Here is a 14274-nt window from a genome sequence, read left to right as displayed (position 1 = left end):
GTCTCATGTGATGTCGGGCCCACGGCACAATGTGAATGGTGGAGACCAGTGTCCCGAGCATCTGTGCCAGGAGCATGACATCTGCCCTTCAGCGATGAGCCAGAGAGGTCGCCATGGCTGTGATGGAGGCGATACGGTCTGGCGACAGGAAGATCATGGCTAGAGACGTGTCCAGTATGGCTCCTAGGTGCAGGAGGCACTGGGTTGGCTGAAGATGACTCTTCCCGACATTGACCAGCCAGCTGTGAGAAGAGAGGGCATCTAGAGTGAACTGGAGCTGTCTTTCGGCCAGGTCCCGGGAGCACGCTCGGAGGAGAAGGTCGTCCAGGTAGGGGTAAATATGAACCCCCTGTAGGCGGAGGAAGGCTACCATGGTGGCCATCACCTTGGTAAAGACCCGAGGAGCCGATGTAAGGCCAAATGGCATGGCGCAGTACTGGAAGTGGTGTTGGCTGAGGGAAACATCTGTGAGCTGGGCAGATTGGGATGTGTAAGTTGGCGTCCTTCAAGTCGATGGATGCTAGGAAGTCCCCTTGTTGCAGAGCTTCCACAATTGAGGCCAGGGACTCCATCTTGAAGCGGCGGTACTTGACGAAGAGGTTGACAAACTTGAGGTCTAAGACCGCCCTCCAAGAAGAGTCTCGTTTGGGGACTGCGAAGAGAACGGAGTAGACGCCTTGGAACCTTTCGCATGGTGGTACTGGCTCTACAGCGGCGATGCTGAGTAGATGACGTAGGGCATCCTGCATAACTATCCTGCGTGACTTGGAGACAGGGGAGGGGCAGATTCTGTCCGGGGGGTTCCGCCAAAATTCTATATTGTAACCCTGGGTGAAGATGACCCTGACCCAGGAGACGTGCGTCAGGGCCAGCCAGGAACTTGCGTAAAAGGACAGTCTGCCGCCTATGGGGATGGCGTCAGAACTGCCGACGCTGACGGGCTCCCCTGCCGTAAGAAGAGGAGGAGGCTTGCCTGCTTTGATATTGGAATCTGCCCTGGAAATATTGTCTGGGCCAGGGTGCCCTGGAGGAGTGAAAGTCTGTGGACCTGGCGTCTCGTCCCCACCCACCAGGCTGCGCCCTGCGAAAGGGCTGGAAGGAACAGTAGGGAGTAAATCGCCGAAAATGTCTGCGGTCATCCCTTCTGACTGTGGCCAAGGTAGGTTTGCGATTGTCCTTGGGGTCAACCAGGACCACTTTCAGAGCATCGTCACCAAAAAGCATAGAGCCAGCGTATGGTGCCATGGACAGGTTAGTTCTGGCAGCCGTGTCGGCATCCCAATGTCGTAGCCATAGGGTTCGTCTAGCAACTATCTCGGCAGCAAGGGCCCGTGCTCCTTGGTGGGTCGCGTCCAAAGTGGCGTCAGCCACGAAGGCAGCAGCCTTATGCAATTTGAGTAGGCTTTTACGCAACTTGGCTGGGTCAGGATTAGGATCGTCCAACAGGTCATCGAGCCACATCATGGATGCGCGTGAGAAGATGGAGGCAGCATCGGAGGCTCGGATGGAGTGGGCAGATGCCTCGTGGTTTTTGCGAAGTACGAAGTCAAGCCGCCTCTCGGATGGGTCTTTGAGCTGCGATTCTCCCTCTTTAGGAAGGAGGGATCGAGAAACGAGATCAGAGATTGGCTGGTCCACCCCAGGGATGTTCAGGAAAGACATAAATTCTGGGGCCAATGGGTACAGCTTGTTGGCCAACAGAGAGAAGCGACGTGGGCGCAAGGGACGGGCCCATTCTTCCCTGGCCAGTTTGTTAATGGGATCTGGCACAGGGATAAAATGATCCACAGATCTGGGAGACTTTAGAACTCTAGTGCCCTTAACTGGGGGGGCGGAAGGTTGCGTTTGAGCAGGTTGAATGCCAAGGGTGTCCATTACCCTGCATGAGAGTGGGAGATAATCAGCCGAATCGAAGAGGCGGTAGGAGAAGTCTTCATCTGGATCAGATTCTCCACTCCACTCATCAGGATCAGCCTGCAGGAAAGGTAAGTATTCATGCATTTCTGGAGGGTCGCTGCCAAGTCTGCCCCTAGAAACATCGAATGGATTAGGCGAGGAGGGGGGGAAATCATCATAGTATCCCTATTGACGTGCAGAAGTGGACTGCCGTGAAACTCCAGGCTGGGACGACAACTGTGCTAGGAGCTGAGGTTGAGCATGGGAGAGACACCCTAGTACCTCTCGCAGCTGTAACAGAAATTCCGGAGTCAACTGTAGCCCTGAAGGAGGAGCAGAGGGCACAGAATGCTCTTGTGTAGGCAGAGAAGACTGTAGTGGAGGAGTCGGAGGAAGCAGAGGAACCTCGGAACGTGGAGTCTGACTGGGGAAGCCTTCAAATTCATCCTCTGAGGACCCAGAGGGGGACTGAAACAGTGTAGGTACTGTATCCTGTGCAGGCTTCTCTAAAGGTGGAGTTGAAACATAACGTGCCCTCTTGGAAGCGCCGTGGTCAGATAAATGCTTAGTCTTGGCTAAGGCCTTGGAGTGTTTGTGCTTAGCAGGCTTGTGCTGAGGTAAGGCGATGCGCTGGTGACTTGGCCCCGTGGATTGCGCCCACTGCGGCTGCTGGTCTGCCATGGTGGAGTCTAGCTACATGCACACAATGGGGAAGGTGCGGTAACACTCGTATGCTGTGAGGCAATGAGAGGTAGGCTGTGCAATGGAGCGCCAGGTGCCAAGAGAAAAGGACTTGTTCACTATGGCACTGCAAAAATGGGGAAAATGGGAACAATCCCACAGGAGAATATTGCCCTGATTCAGGGAGCCACAAAAAATAAGTTAGGCTGCAATATTGGCCACAAGCTAAGTACACGCACACAATGGGGAAGGTGCGAGACTGCTACAAAACACTGCCAGGAAAGTTTGCCTTTGACAAAATGCAGCATGGGCTAAGGCTAAATACACGCACACAATGGGGAAGGTGTGGTACCGCCAATGTGCACAAAGAGACTCAGTATCACAGAAGAAATTGCGTGTAACAAATTTGGGTGCACTTAAATAGATACACACACACAATGGGAAAGGCGTGGTATCATAAAAAACACAGCTCGCTCAAAATGTAGGGCTCTCCGTTGTAGCAGGAGTTGCAACGTTATAAAAAACTCTGGAGAGAAAAAACAGCTGTAAAATGAAGAAAGAAATAAGCAAGAAACAAAAGGGCAAAAGGCAAACAACAAATGGAGGACTGGGAACCAGACCTCCTAGGAAAAACTTCCTGCAAGGGTTAACTGGCCGCCGGAAGAGAACACTGCTGGCTAGGGCCGAGTAAACAGCCTCCGCGTGGCTACACGCCGCTGGAGGAACCACGGCGGCGAGGAGGCAGCAAAAAACGCCGCTTAACAGACCTGGAGGCCAGGAGAAGCAGCCCAGCCAGAGAAAAAGAGCTGCTGGGTCCTGAAAAGAGGGCAAAAACACTGCCCAGGAGCTGGCACGGAAGAGAGGCGAAGGAGGGAGCCGCAGCCGTGAGCTACCCTACGCCGAGCGAAACGGCTCGGGGGGGGGAACCGCAGCCGGGGATCCCCTGGAGAGGAGGGGAGCAGCCGCCGCTGCTAACGGGCAGCACAGCCGCGCGTCCCCAAACAAAGAGGAAACAGCCGCGCTGTAACCAAAAATGAAAGTAGAAAGTAAGAAGTAAAAAGTAAGCAAAAAGCTCCCGAAAGGGAAAAAACAAACACAAAAATCCCACACACTCCCAAAACCAAAAAGGGGGGGAGGAGTGCATTCTTGCCTTCGGACGCTAGATGGCAGTAAAGCCCAAACTGATGGCAGGCTGTGGAAAATTTGGGTGGCAGACTACATGTGCCTGCTGTAGAATAAAAAGGTGGGGGAAATGCAGAAAAACAGTGATACTGTTCACAATGTTTTCCTTTTGGAAAGGAAAGGAAAGGAAAGGGACTTCCCCTCTGCCCAGGGCACAGTGCCATCCACCCAATCTCCGTCCCTCCTCAGAGAGGGAGTCAGGTCTCAGACAGGTCAGATCTCCTCTGCTAGTGCATTCACTATAGCTGCTCAATTTCACTGCTTTTTAAAGTTTGATAGAAATATCTGTTGGTTATAGGTATGTTCTTAAACCGCAAGGTGTTTTTTTTTTTTTTGCCTATTAGCGAATATTCAGGTTGGCACTCTTTTTTTCTATGAATAGTTTTGATTATTCAGGAGAGAGGAAAAGAGAGAACAAAAAGGGAACAGCCTTTCCAACCATCACCATACTTATGCAAAAGAATAATGAGGCAGTACAACCAAGCAAAGGTTACTGTATACCATCAGATAGGTCAAGGGTATCCCTCTTTTGGAATGTGGCAGCAAATTAAAATAATCCACTGAGCTGTATTTCTAGGCTGGGAAGAAGTATCTTGACCCTTTACCAAGTGCCAGGCTCTTTGCACCTAGCGTTGCCCAGTCGCCCACAGCTTCATTACACTTTTGAAGGCCTCATACTGCTAAAGTACATCAAGACTGAACAAGTGTGTTGCCATGACCTCATGAGGATGCCTCTTTTTCAGCATTACAGATCCCAGTGCCTCCAGATAAGGAAGAAAACCCTAGGCATTATATATATATAAAGAATGTTAAGGGTCTTCTAGATCAGGGTTAAAACTTAGAATTGTACTCAATGTGAGATTGGGTGTTTGAATTGTACTCAATGTGAGACTGTACTCAATGTGAGATTAGTGTTTGGTTTAGATTTGTACTCAATGTGAGATTAGTGTCTGGTTGGAGAATCAGCCACTAACCTCAACATGAAACAGAAAACATACCGTGAACTCATGACAACAATTACCAGAACTGAGGAATTACCTTGTGCTTCTGTAGCAAGCTTTGAGCCATGTTCAAAGACTTGCCTTGGTTTGTGGAACTGGCAACTGACATTCGCTCACCAATCCATTTCATTTCCATGTCATGGTAATGGTAGAATTGATAGAATTCCACTCTTGCCTGCAGCAGCTGGCCTCTCTTAGTAAGAGGTTCCTGGAGAGAGTCAAACCTGTGAACCAGATGTTAAAACAATGCTGTTCAGGGGTCCAGCCCAAGAAAACACAGGAGCCTCTCAGTAACCAAACATTCTGAATAGATTAGTCCATATAATCAGATTTACAGTGGGCCACAAAGAAAAGGTCAATGACCCAACTGTAAATGAAGTATTCCCCTCCACAAGAATATATAATTCCAATAAATGATTGATCCTAAACTTGTGCACCTGACTTGCTTTCAACACTCACATTGCCAAAACTAATTAGAAGAATAGTGTAAAATCATATGTTGGGAATGTTATGAATTATAGAAGTCAGCAGTCACTTCTGTCGTATTTGCAGAAGAATATTTTTATGTGTGTGTGCCCTCCTAATAATCCTGTGAGGAAAGCAAGAAAAAATGGTGGCAAATCAATAATACCAGAGAAGCAGATCACTGATGAGATGGCAAAAGCCAGCATTCCTGAAAGCCACAAGGCTTGAAAGATACTTGTTCAAAATGTATGTCAGAGCTATTTGTCTTGCTGCTTTTACCATATGGATGGGAAGTGGCAATGGCCGAGGAAATTTGGGGCATATCTTCACAAGAGGAGGAAGGAAGCCTGGCTATGGCAGAGATCAGTCTTCCCCAACCTGGTGCCCTCAAAATGTTTTGGCGTATACCCCCCATCAGTCCCAGCCAGCATGGCCAATGGTCAGGGATAATGGGAGCTGCAATCTAGGAGGGACCAGGCTGGGGAAGGCTTGCACAGAGTAAAGTCTACACTCCTGTCTGGTTCTCTAGTGTTATATCGCTGTCTGCGTGCCAGTCTGTTGGAACCAAAACCACTTCAAGCCTCAGGGGCTTCACAGGCACTATAATGTGTGTTAATAATGGTACTAGCCTGTACTTTGTGTTTGTGGCAATTTGTAAAAAATGTGTGACACATAGGAGAGCTATCATACACATCTATTTCTATGGAAGTTATATGTAGAAGCTAGGGATGGGGGATACATTCAATTCAGTTTGCATTGAAAGCCAAATTTATCAAATTTGTACTTTCTGAAACAATATGAGGACTGAAACACAGCCACCCTTTGACAAATTTGCACTTATCCAAATGTTGCAATGCAGTTCTCCAACCAATGTTTACAAAAATGCATATATTAGGGGAAAGTGTGCACAAAAATGAATATATTAATGAAAATAATATACAAAATTCATTATATTAGAAAACATTGCTTGCAAAAATATGTACATTAGTGAAAACTGCATACAAAATGTGTAGGTTAAAATGCTGAAGAATTTTCATGAGGATTTTTTTTAAAAAAAATCCAGATTGCTGCAGAAATGTGGAGAAATGAATTTAAGACTGGAAAAGTGAGAAACTGAAAGAACTGAAATTGACAGATCCTTCCAGCCATAGTAGAAGTAGATCATTGCAAAAATCCTATGAGGTACTTCAGGCTGGGAGAATGTGACCTGCCCGTTGATTCATAGCACAGTGTGAATTTGACTCTAGGTTCCCCCACATCTAAACCCAGCACTATTCATTGCACCATACTAGCTCTCCCTGAATTACCTGCCCATGTCAAGTTATGTTCTACTCAGGGTTCTGTGGAAGGAGCAGTATCAAACTGTGCTTAGCTGAGGTAAAAGTGACTCCTTATGGACACAAGAATGATGAAACTGTATAATACATGATGTTTACAACAAGAGCAACCCACCTTTCCAAATATATCTGTGTCTCATCCAGAATCCTTTCACTGTCAAAATGATTTGTAGCCATTTTGTTGGCATGGAATACAATCGAGCTCATTTTCTCAGCCAAACCCTGCATCTCATTCTCCAGCTGACTGTGTTCCTTGAGCAAATTGCGACTAGAATGCAAGTCATGGCCCATTTCTGCATCTCGAAGAATCTTCTCGACCTTCTCTATCTTCTCTTCAGCATCCTACAGAGGAAATATTGACCTGTGAATGATTTCTCCTTCCACTTTATTTCCTCTGGCACAAATTCTCTCCAGTACTGGTGGAATGGTACAGCCAGTCAGCAAGCCCTGCACCTCAGCTGCAGGTGCAGGATGTGTTGATCTGCCATCAGCACTATAAATGCACTTTTGCCATAATAGGAAGCTGCCTTATACCAAGTCAGCCCATTGGTCCATCTAGCTCAAACATGATTGGCGTTGACTGGCAGCGGTTCTCCAGGGTGTTAGTCAAGAGACATTCCCAATCCTACCCAAATATGATGGGGATTGAACCTGGGACCTTCTGTATGCAAAGCAGATGCTCTAGCACTGAGCTACTTTTCATTTCCTTTACTAGTTTTAGAACCTAAGATTTTTCATAGGTTGAATACTTTAAAATAGGGGTGAGAACCCTGTAGTCCTCCAGATATTGACTCCAGTTCCCACCAGCACCAGTCAGAGAAGATGGGACCTGTAGTCCAACAACATTTGGAGGGCCATAGGTTCTCCACCCATAGGTTCTCCACCCTTACTTGAAAATGTTAAAGATTTATTTATCAAATGGTCTTTTTATTTAACAGTGGTGATGACAATTCAGCTCATTGCTTGCCTTCCCAGTGGAAAAAGATTAGCCCCTGACCTCAAGAAGTTCCATAAGTTGTTCTTGCTGTCCAGCCTGCCTCAGTTTGTCTCCTCGTTCTATCATCTTGCTGTAGAGCCTCTCCCATTTCTTCTTCAGTTCTGACATTTTGTCCTGTATGGAATCTGCTGCATAGTGGTCATCCTGGACCAGCTGATTTCCACCCTGGAGATATACAGTGCATTTGGTCAAAAGCAAATATCTATAGTTTTGGTTACTTCCGCTTGCCTATGTTTATGTTAGTGTGATTGTGTACAAAAATAACCAGTATCCTAAAAACCACAAAGCAATGTTCACCAACAAATTACTGAACAAACCAACAATGTTGTAACAACAACATTGGTGGCCCTAATCTCAGGAAGCTAAAATTCAAGCTGACCTTAAAGGTCAAGTTTTGTTTTCATCTATTGTACTCCAGAAAAATTCTGCAGCCTATCAGGTTTTATGCACTGCTTTAAAGGATATTCATGTTCATACATCATGACATATCTCACACCAAAGCAGCTCAACCCTGGTCTGTGCATAATGGGGAGATGTATGCATACACATATACTCTCTTAGATAATTCTTCCTAACAAATAGCTGCAACTGTTATGCTACTAGACAATATTTTATTCTTAAAATTCCCTTTTTCTATTTTACCATCACATGCAGACATCCTAAATGATATGACCAACAGCCAAGGAAGCAATACATTTGGTCGCTACATTTATCTGAGGCTCAATTTTTTTGACTCCTGGAAGTCTAGTTTGAGGATTCTGCAGAAACTGACCATACCTTTTCAGTTTTAACATTAGAAACTTAATTTTAAAATAAAAATAAAAATGAACTCTAAGGTTTTCAGGAACCCAAAATTCCAGATCAAGTATTTTGTGCTGTGTATGTGAGCATAGGCCTGCATGTTTGCGAACAGTATGTAAACATTTGCATGAAATCATTGAATTTACATTTGAAATGTTCCACTCAGGTGAGGAATTGTTGGCTACTTGGCCAATTATCAATATGTCTCCTTACCACCATCAGCTCTACAAAATGCTTCTTATGGGCCATCATTTCCTGTTCTGCAGCTTCGTGTTTTTTAAGCTTCCGTAGTATATTTGTTGGGTCACGGTAGGACTCGTCGGATGCTATCTTGTATTTCTCCTCCATCCATATCAAGAGCTCAGCAGTGTCATGAATGAACTCCTATAATTGCATTAAATCTTTTTTTCTCCCACATACATACTGATATATTGGAACATATACTTCCAGAGAGTAAAAAAGAAAAATACATTACATATATTTACAGCATGTAATATCACATTATCAGATATCACTGTGAACCTTACACTTTGAAGTTGCAGCACAGAAAAAATACAGTTGAATATTTTGAAATTTCTCCTACAATTGCATACATTTGACTACACTGGCTCAAATACTCTTTTTGGAGCAGGTTAGGTGAACCCTTACCAGAAGCCCTCATTTATGCAGTAAGTTTGAATATATGGTGCAGTGGGCATGAAAGGAAATCTTGGGCCAATCCAGCAAGAACTTGGTCTTATATGTTCTTGCTGATCCACAATACAATTATTCATTATATATTAAGAATCTCCTATAAACATAACCACCATTTATTTTGTGCCAGGCAGAGTCAGGGCTGGAAGCTGAGGAGGGCCCCTAGGCTGATTGGTGTTTGGGCCCCCCTATGCCCACGCTTCACTTACCTTTCTGTTGTTTTTTGCGGTGTGCACAGGTTTGCCATCAATCAAGATGGCGGCCAAGGTTTCCCTAAGGAGCTGAAGCCTCTGCCGCCAACTTTGTTGATGGCAGCAAGGCGTGCGTGTGGCACGCCTGTGTGCCATCAGCCAAGATGGCGGCAGAGGCTTCAGCCCCTTAAGGAAACCTCGACCGTCATCTTTATTGATGGCAAATATGCGGGCCGCAAAAAACAATGGAAAAGTAGGTAAAGCAGGGGGATAGTGGGGGGATGGTGGTCTGCGGATGCTTCCGCAGATCGTGGAAGGAGAGCTGAGGGTTCCCTGTAGCTCCAGGGGCCCTAGGGCCAGTGCCCCACAGGCCCCAAGAGCTCCAGGCCCCTAGACTTCAGCCTACTAAGCCTAATGGATAATCCGGCCCTGGGCAGAGTACAAAAGTAGCATACTTCCTGCCAAGAAAACTTAAGAACAATATATTTGTCCTTTAAAAAGCATATAGGCAAGCCCAGGTGAGCCCTCTAGGTGCTCTTCAGAACATCAATGAGAGATCACAAGACGTGATGTTTCCCTGTGTCAAAAACTTTCTAGAATGGAAAGCAAACATGGTAAAGAGCAGTGTTTACAATTGTGGTGAAGCATTTAAATACGTGATATTCCATCTTCATTCCAAAATGGTACAGTCCTAGGAGATACATATCTACATCATATGCCCTTTCTGAATATGTAGAGTGCCTATTAAAATAAGATGTTATGGACTACACCTCTCTGGATGTTGGCCATGATGGCTGGTGATTCTGGGAGTTGCACTCTAAAACCAATGGGAGGTACCATGTTGGCTACCCCTGAATTGGAGAGTGCACAACCAAGGTTTTAAACAAACCCAATCTCTCTACAGATGCTTTGTGATGCATCACCCTCTAACCTGTAACAGAAGAGAAGCTAGTAGTCTCCTCTTCTTCTCTTCATTTTTATTAGTTAGCAGTTTCCATCTTTCTCGTATGGCAGCCATTCTCTCTTCAATTCTGCAATAAAAATAACAGAAGGTTCAGTTTCTCCAAAAGGTATTACATTTGTGGGGTGGAGAAAGGTGGGGAAGAGCTCTGTCACAAATTGTCTTACCAACTTCGTAAAATATTTAATCTCTTCAAACTGTTATAGAACATGTCAGCAATCTACATGGTATTAAGGTAGTTTAGGCTAGGTGATCATCTGACTGAAGTTAATCCTTAATTTAGCCTGCTAATCAACATGAAAGAGAAATGGATTTTTCAAGCTAAAGGAAGAAAGGCTAATGCTATATAAATTCCTTTTGCAAATGTATTGGCATTCTTGGAATGCAGTTCTGTATATGATATAGCCATTATAATATATGTTTTTAATTTAACAAATTACATTCTCTTGGACTGATATCAGGACAGGACTGTTACATACACATCCTTCCCCATCCCACATAGCATGGGGTTGCATCCAATGCTGTCTGTGCACAAGCAGAACAGACTTTTGCTCGTGCAATAGGACTTTGTATTCTTCCCCCCTGCAGCTCTCCACACACCTTCAAACTATGCCTCAGAGGGTTGGGGAACCTACCAGAGCAGAATTTGGAGGCACATTTGTGGCTGGAATTGGGGAAGAGAGGAAGGTGAAGTCCTGTTGCATGAGCAGAAATCCACTTGTACAGCATTGGATTCCATCCATGGAGTGCTTGCATGTGGTGGAAAACCATTCTGTTTTTTAAATCTTACTCTAATCGTAACATTATCTTTTGTTAAAAGGAAAGTGTCTTGTCTATGCTTAGATCATATTCACATGCAAAGCTTAAATTGGTTTCATTTTAAAACAGCTAATATTAAAAAATAATGCATTGGCTGTGATTCTGGATTTTGTCTTCTGAATTTGCTCCCATAGTAATAGCATTCATGTATTAGACTAAAAATGCAGATGTTCTAATGTGCGTCTTAATAATACATATATAAGGTCCTTAGTTTCTCCTTTCTTCTAGTTTTTTCAATTGAACACGTACATATCAGAAGCAAAATGGCCCCTTTCTACCAGCTGTTCTCCATTCTTATTGGCTGCGTTCGCCCTTTGTTTCAGCACCAGTAGCACTCGTTCAAAATCCTCATGTCGCTTCAGGAGACTCTGAACAGAATCCATGTGGTCCTGGAATGATGGAAAGCAAGCATGATGGCATCTCATGTAGGCTGAACACGACCCCACCTCCCACATTCACTGGACCTTCAACCTCTGTGTGTGATGAGAATTTCTGTGAACTGTGCAGGATTCCCACAAAAATCAAGATGCTGCATTTAGCAGTTGATTTCAAATATCTCTTAAGAATGGTGCTGAGAATGTCGATACATGATGATGGACTGTCCAGGGAGATGGCCATTTTTTCATCCATAAGATGTTGCTGGGAACCATGATACAACATCATATAACAATGTTCCCAACACCATTCTTAAGAGATGTTTAAACCAACTGGTGGCAGGTTGTTGCACACAGTGGCTTGCCTTTGTTTAATGTTGGGGGTGGGGGAGGACTGCAAGACTGACCAGCCTCCTCCAATAGTATCCATCCTCCCATTCTAAACTTTCTGTTCCCCCTTCCCTGAATGTCCCTCTCCCTCTCCTGATCTTCAGGTAGATTTTCACCTTCTCTAGAACCCAGCCAAAGGCTGAGAAGTCCAGGGGTTTTTGATGTTTGCGTCAGGACTAATTCAATGTCATAAATGCATTGTTCTTATAGCAGTTGGAGAGATGGAATGGGCTATGTTTTAAGTCATGATTAACTATTGCTTATTGTCATGGCAACAAGCCAAGGCAAGTCTTGGGTTTAGGCCTTCTTCCCCTCACCTCCTCCAACATGGATGTGAACAGGAGATTGGAAACTTTCATTTTTCATTTCTATTTCTGATTATCCTCAGTTTTGCATTATGTCTGTGGACTTAATACTGGGAACGATCTACCGTCCCCCTGATCAAAATGCTCAGGGAGACCTTGAGATGAGATATGAAATTGAGGAAGCATCCAAACTAGGAAATGTGGTAGTAATGGGTGACTTCAACTACCCGGACATAGACTGGCCGCATATGTGTTCCAGTCATGACAAAGAAGCAAAGTTTCTAGATATTCTAAATGACTATTCCCTAGACCAGTTGGTCATGGAACCGACCAGAGGGACGGCAACCCTGGACTTAATCCTCAGTGGGGACCGGGACCTGGTGCGAGATGTAAGTGTTGTTGAACCGATTGGGAGCAGTGACCACAGTGCTATTAAATTAAACATACATGTAACTGGCCAATTGCCAAGAAAATCCAACACGGTCACATTTGACTTCAAAAGAGGAAACTTCACAAAAATGAGGGGATTGGTAAAAAGAAAGCTGAAAAACAAAGTCCAGAGGGTCACATCACTCGAAAATGCTTGGAAGTTGTTTAAAAACACTATATTAGAAGCTCAACTGGAGTGCATACCGCAGATCAGAAAAGGTACCGCCAGGGCCAAGAAGATGCCAGCATGGTTAACGAGCAAAGTCAAGGAAGCTCTTAGAGGCAAAAAGTCTTCCTTCAGAAAATGGAAGTCTTGTCCGAATGAAGAAAATAAAAAAGAACACAAACTCTGGCAAAAGAAATGCAAGAAGACAATAAGGGATACTAAAAAAGAATTTGAGGAGCACATTGCTAAGAACATAAAAACCAACAACAAAAAAATCTATAAATACATTCAAAGCAGGAGACCATCTAGGGAGGCGATTGGACCCTTGGATGATAAGGGAGTCAAAGGTGTACTAAAGAACGATCAGGAGATTGCAGAGAAGCTAAATGAATTCTTTGCATCTGTCTTCACAGTGGAAGATATAGGGCAGATCCCTGAACCTGAACTAACATTTGCAGGAAGGGATTCTGAGGAACTGAGACAAATAGTGGTAACGAGAGAGGAAGTTCTAGGCTTAATGGACAATATAAAAACTGACAAATCACCGGGCCCGGATGGCATCCACCTGAGAGTTCTCAAAGAACTCAAAGGTGAAATTGCTGATCTGCTAACTAAAATATGTAACTTGTCCCTCGGGTCCTCCTCCATGCCTGAGGACTGGAAAGTGGCAAATGTAACTCCAATCTTCAAAAAGGGATCCAGAGGGGATCCCGGAAATTACAGGCCAGTTAGCTTAACTTCTGTCCCTGGAAAACTGGTAGAAAGTATGATTAAAGCTAGATTAACCAAGCACATAGAAGAACAAGCCTTGCTGAAGCAGAGCCAGCATGGCTTCTGCAAGGGAAAGTCCTGTCTCAGTAACCTACTAGAATTCTTTGAGAGTGTCAACAGGCATATAGATAGAGGTGATCCAGTGGACATAGTGTACTTAGACTTTCAAAAAGCTTTTGACAAGGTACCTCACCAAAGACTTCTGAGGAAGTTTAGCAGTCATGGAATAAGAGGAGAGGTCCTCTTGTGGATAAGGAATTGGTTAAGAAGCAGAAAGCAGAGAGTAGGAATAAACGGACAGTTCTCCCAATGGAGGGCTGTAGAAAGTGGAGTCCCTCAAGGATCGGTATTGGGACCTGTACTTTTCAACTTGTTCATTAATGACCTAGAATTAGGAGTGAGCAGTGAAGTGGCCAAGTTTGCTGACAATACTAAATTGTTCAGGGTTGTTAAAACAAAAAGGGATTGTGAAGAGCTCCAAAAAGATCTCTCCAAACTGAGTGAATGGGCGGAAAAATGGCAAATGCAATTCAATATAAACAAGTGTAAAATTATGCATATTGGAGCAAAAAATCTGAATTTCACATATACGCTCATGGGGTCTGAACTGGCGGTGACCGACCAGGAGAGAGACCTCGGGGTTGTAGTGGACAGCACGATAAAAATGTCGACCCAGTGTGCGGCAGCTGTGAAAAAGGCAAATTCCATGCTAGCGATAATTAGGAAAGGTATTGAAAATAAAACAGCCGATATCATCATGCCGTTGTATAAATCTATGGTGCGGCCGCATTTGGAATACTGTGTACAGTTCTGGT

The 14274-nt window shown here is 44.7% G+C and overlaps 1 protein-coding gene across 1 annotated transcript in view; it reads right to left on the bottom strand.

Annotated features, from left to right (window-relative positions):
• Positions 1 to 14274, bottom strand: part of SPTBN5 (spectrin beta, non-erythrocytic 5) — a 194296-nt gene that overhangs the window by 138946 nt on the left and 41076 nt on the right. Inside the window, exons 19-24 of the mRNA XM_061611348.1 lie at positions 11274 to 11413; positions 10176 to 10275; positions 8574 to 8744; positions 7560 to 7724; positions 6678 to 6904; positions 4798 to 4984 (exon numbers count right to left, since the gene is read on the bottom strand). Of these exons, the coding sequence (XP_061467332.1) occupies positions 4798 to 4984; positions 6678 to 6904; positions 7560 to 7724; positions 8574 to 8744; positions 10176 to 10275; positions 11274 to 11413 (990 nt within the window). The remainder of the gene's footprint in view (positions 1 to 4797; positions 4985 to 6677; positions 6905 to 7559; positions 7725 to 8573; positions 8745 to 10175; positions 10276 to 11273; positions 11414 to 14274) is intronic.

This window comes from Rhineura floridana, chromosome 2 (genome assembly GCF_030035675.1).
Source record: "Rhineura floridana isolate rRhiFlo1 chromosome 2, rRhiFlo1.hap2, whole genome shotgun sequence".
Lineage (NCBI taxonomy): Eukaryota > Metazoa > Chordata > Lepidosauria > Squamata > Rhineuridae > Rhineura > Rhineura floridana.
The sequence above is the reverse complement of the archived record's forward strand: the minus strand, read 5'-3'. Positions and strand labels throughout refer to the sequence as shown.